The 4,950-nt window shown below is 38.4% G+C and overlaps 1 protein-coding gene across 1 annotated transcript; it reads right to left on the minus strand.

The window, feature by feature from the left end:
* Positions 1-3,610: 3,610 nt before the first annotated feature.
* Positions 3,611-4,165, minus strand: LOC116600816 (glyceraldehyde-3-phosphate dehydrogenase-like). Its single transcript, XM_032361168.1, has one exon. The coding sequence runs from the start codon at positions 4,148-4,150 to the stop codon at positions 3,695-3,697; it is 456 nt and encodes a 151-aa protein (XP_032217059.1). The 5' UTR covers positions 4,151-4,165; the 3' UTR covers positions 3,611-3,694.
* Positions 4,166-4,950: the final 785 nt, after the last annotated feature.

Below are 4,950 nucleotides of genomic sequence, written 5' to 3' on the forward strand. Positions count from 1 at the left end.
TAAAAGTGTGAGAAATTCAGAGTCACAGAGTGATTTTTTTTCTATATCTATCCTTAAATATGTTTCCAAATGAAACACAGGATTAAGTAATTTATTTTGTTGCATGATTTATTTATGGGTTGAAACGCAGTAAACAGCAGATAAAAGGCATAGTCCCAGGCATCAACTTAAAAGATAAAAATCATTACATTTTATTAGAGGGAGACATATAAAAATGCCAACGTGAATTGTAAAGAAAGGAAAAGTACTAGCTCACAGGTCCCAAGTCTGAGTTAGACTTGGTGTTTTTAACTCTCCTTTAGGGGAATGATAGGCCTGAATTTAATTAGAAATCTGTTTTTTTAAGATTAAAGTTGTGAAAAAGTTGAAAGGTTGGATCATGCAAAAATAAAAATGACTCTGAGGATCTTAGGGAATTTAAACTGGTAAACTTAGATTTTATTTCCTGCCAACTGTTTGCGGGAGGATTAAGCGATGTACAGGAATTATTAGTTTTAGATAAAAGCCAGCATTTTATAAAGCAATTAATTTTTCATTAGTTCCACATAATTTTGGCAAAAAATAGTTTTATTCCAATAAAGTTATTACATTTCAAGAGGTTACTCTAAAATATAGCCATTAACTACGCATTAATTTAACCAGATTTATAATAGGCTAAACTACAGGCAGGAAAGCAGTAATAGTTTTTTACAGAATATATTAGAATTAAAAGGAAAAAATTAAGATGAAAAATATTTTAAAAACAGGTCATAAAATTTCTAAATTTCTAAGCACGGTTATGCATTTACTTAAAAGACATTCTCCTGTAATGTTTGCCAAGCAGATAAAATGAATTATATAAAGTCCACCTTAAGTTTTTGCAGGGGGTTATCTTGTAACTATCAGAAATAAGTATTTTTATTATGACAAATTTACTTTATATTACAATAAATAAAATATACTTAAGGATTGAAAAAGCAAAACTTGTTAGCACTGAAAACTATTCACAGAGCTATCAACTCTCCTTCCCAATGCTTGAACTACCTTTAATGCACCCACAAAACCACTCAGATGGCCAAAGAACCCAGATTGTTGGACTATTCTCACCTCTAGTTTGAGTTCTTTAATCCTCACTGGAATGACAAAGAAGCCTAGTTAACTAAGTCCTAACTGGAGAATGTTTCTTGTCTGTTTATCTCCAAATAGGCTTCAGTGGTTTCCACTCTACCACCAGCTTCCTGTTCCAGCCCCAACCACCTCTCTCCAGCTCACTGTGATGTTCTCCCACTAACTCTTTCAAATCCCATGCTTGTCCCCCAACCACATTCAGGTTCCATACTGTGAAAGAAGATTTTTGTTAAAAAAGATAAGTCATGTCAACCCTAATTGAAAATCCTCCATTGATTTCCCTTGCATCTTGAGAAAAATCTCATTCCTTATCTTGGCCTACAGAACCCATGACTTGTTTCTCTCGTCTGAGTTACTCCTTCTCTCTCAGTGGGTCATACCAACCCAATGAAGTTCCTTCAAGTGCCATACAACCAGTCTCACTCCCAGTCATGTACCAGGCACTACTAGGAAAGTGCTGAATCCCTCTGTTACCACCACTTTGCTTTTAAGACATTTCTCCCAACATGTTCTTGATGAGACTGTCAATCTAGTTTTTGGGTTTTTTTGGCCTGGTTTTGTGCCTCTCCTTGTCCTTTAGACTGGGTACCCAATACACTTATTCATGTAGGATCTTTACTCCCCCTCAAACACTGCTTTGTTACATACCCTCCCTGATTTGGTGTAAGCCCAGAATCTTTTACATAAACATTGCTCAGATAAGGAGTAGGTTTGCTATTCATACCAGCCCATGGGGGGGGGGGGTGTCCAGGGATGCACCACATTCTATCATTAAACTATTCTCTGATGATTGCATTTGTATTTATATTGTCTGCCCAGAGAGATCATTAGGTCTTTGAGGGTAAGTAATGTACTTACTTATTTAGTCACATTAGTAGTATTCTGAGGACTTCTCAGATATCATATCCAACATGGGCTCAGCTCAGAACATTGGTAGGACCTTGTGATGAGCTACCTCACAGAGGGACATTAAGCTACCTCACAGAGGGACATAATAAACTAGGAGGAGGGCAGATCATTCATTCACTCATTCACTTAACTGGCATCCACACAGCAACTTCCATGTCCTGATAGCTATGCTAAATGATGCAGAATGAAATGAATAAAACATAGCTACTTACTTTTTATTTCTTTTCAAATTCTTGGCATCCTATCATCATGAACATGATGCACACGCACATACACACACACATTTTTGCTTCTTTGCTCAATATCATTAAGTTCACTTTAAAAAGAATAGCAGATCAGCATGTGTATATATAGAAACCCCAAAAGATAAAATGGAAAAACAATGAAAACTAACAATAGAATCCAATTAAATAGTATGTTACTGGATAAATGTACAAAAATCAATTTAATTCTTGCATACAAATAATAATCAAATAAACAATAACCAAGTAGAAATTATTCCCATTTGCAATACCAATAAAAAACATGTAATAGTTAATAATAAACCACATGGGGTGCCTGGGTGGCTCAGTGGGTTAAGCCTCTGCGTTTGGCTCAGGTCATGATCTCAGGGTCCTGCGATCGAGCCCCGCATCAGGCTCTCTGCTCAGCAGGGAGCCTGCTTCCCCCCCCCCTGCCTGCCTCTCTGCCTACTTGTTATCTCTCTCTCTGTCAAATAAATAAATAAAATATTAAAAATAATAATAATAATAATAAACCTCATAAGAAATATGCATAAAGAAAACTCTAAATTTTTGAGGCACATAAATGTCTTATGTAATTTAGATGGAATATAATGTTCTTGTATCAGAAAAGCTCAAAGGAATCAAGATGGCAGAGGTGTGGCAGACTGAGATAACATCAGGATACAGGAGTTCAGTTAGATAGTTATCAAACCATTCCGAACATCTACAAACTCAACAGGAGATGGAAGAGAATAAGAGCAACAATTCTAGAACAGAAAATCAACCACTTTCCAGGGAGACTCACCTTCCTTCTCTGGAGGCAGGAATCTGCTGGATTTGGAGACTCCAAATGGGGCCGTGTGCCAGAGACAAAAATGATCGGTCACAGGCCAGGTGAGCTCAGAGCATGGCCAGAGACCAGGGAGCCGGGAGTGACAGTGCTTTTCTCTGAGGGTACACTGAGTGAGGAATGGAGCCCCAGAGCTCTCAGCTCCTCCAGGCAGAGATTGGGAGGTTGCCATTTTCATTCCCATCCTCCAGAGCTCTATGGAAAGTGTTCAGGGAACAAAAGCCCCTGAGAGCAAACTTGAGCAGATTACTTAGCCTGGCCCCTGGCAAGGGCAGGGCAATTCTGCCTCCAGCAAAGACATTTGAGAATCACTGCGACAGGCCCCTCCCCCAGAAGATCAGCAGGAACATCCAGCCAAGACCAAGCTCACTGACCAAGAACAGCGAAATTCATGAGGAGGGGAAAGCAAAGCATGGAATACATGGCTTTCTCCCCATGATTCTTTAATCTTGCAAAGTTAATTAAATTTTTTTAATTTTATTTTTTTCTTATTCTAATTTTCTTAACTTTTCCTCTTTCCTTTTTTTTTTTTTTTTTGGCTGGGTACAGTATACTTTATTGATGGTACATGACAAGGTAGGGCTCCCAAAGCCCTTCCCCTTCTTCAGGGGGTCTGGGATGGAAATAGTGGAGGTTGGGAGATTCTCAGTGTTTTAGGGGATAAGTTGGGGCAGGGATTCCCCAGCAGCTGAGGGCCTCTTTCTTCCTCTTGCTCTGGCTGGGGCTGGTGGTTCAGGGGGCTCTTATTCCTTGGAGGCCTTGTGGACATAAGGTCCACCACCTGGTTGTTGTAGCCAAATTCATTGTCATACCAGGAAATGAGCTTGACAAAGTGGTCATTGAGAGCAATGCCAGCCCTAGCATTGAAGGTAGAGGAGTGGGTGTCACTGTTGAAGTCGCAGAAGACAACCTGGTCCTCAGTATACTCCAGGATGCCCTTAAGGGGGCCCTTTGATACCTGCTTCACCACCTTCTTGATGTCATCATATTTGGCAGCTTTCTCCAGGTGGCAGGTCAGATCCACAACAGACATGTTGGGGGTGGGGACACGGAAGGGCATGCCAGTGAGCTTCCCATTCAGCTCAGGGATGACCTTGCCTACAGCCTTGGCCACACCAGTGGAAGCAGGGATGATGTTCTGTCCTCTTTCCTCTTTTAACCTTTTTTTTAAACTAGTTTATCTTAACAATACCTTTCTAAAAAAAATCTTTTTAAACTTTCATTATTATAGTCATATTTTATCCTTCATTGTATCTAACTTTATTTTTTGTATACATATAGAATTTTTTCTTCTAAAAAATTTTGGGGTACAACCTCTTCTAATAGATAAAAATATACCCTAAATCTAGCACAGGGCTTTGTTCTAGTCTCCAGCCTAAGAAAATTCTCTTCACTTTCTTTATCATTCTTTTCCCAACCAACTTATCTTAACAATTCCTTTTTTAGAAATTTTTTAAAATTTTCATCTTTATAGTCGTATTCCATCCCTTCATCATGTCTACCCTTATTTGTGTGTGTGTGTGTGTGTATGTGTGTGTGTATATATAAGTTCTTCTTTCTTCAAAATTTTGGGAGGTAGTTTCTTCTAAGACCAAAATATACCCTAAATCAAATGAGTGACTCTGTTCTATTCACCAGTCTAATATATATATATATTTTTTAATTTTTTAAAAAATTCTTTTTGCTCTCTTTCTTCTCCTCCCCCACCCCCCAATTTGGGGTCTCTTCTCATTTGGTTAGCATACATTTTTCTGGGGCCTTTGCCACCCTTTTAGTATTTTATTCTCTTGTTCATATATTCTTATCTGGATAAAATGACAAGGTGGAAAAACTCACCACAAAAAAAAAAAAGAACAAGAG

The sequence above is a fragment of the Mustela erminea genome, chromosome 1 (assembly GCF_009829155.1).
Source record: "Mustela erminea isolate mMusErm1 chromosome 1, mMusErm1.Pri, whole genome shotgun sequence".
Taxonomy (NCBI): domain Eukaryota; kingdom Metazoa; phylum Chordata; class Mammalia; order Carnivora; family Mustelidae; genus Mustela; species Mustela erminea.

Bases quoted from the DNA above. Each gene is read 5' to 3' on its own strand.
- LOC116600816 (XM_032361168.1), bottom strand. From the start codon at position 4,150: ATGCCCTTCCGTGTCCCCACCCCCAACATGTCTGTTGTGGATCTGACC.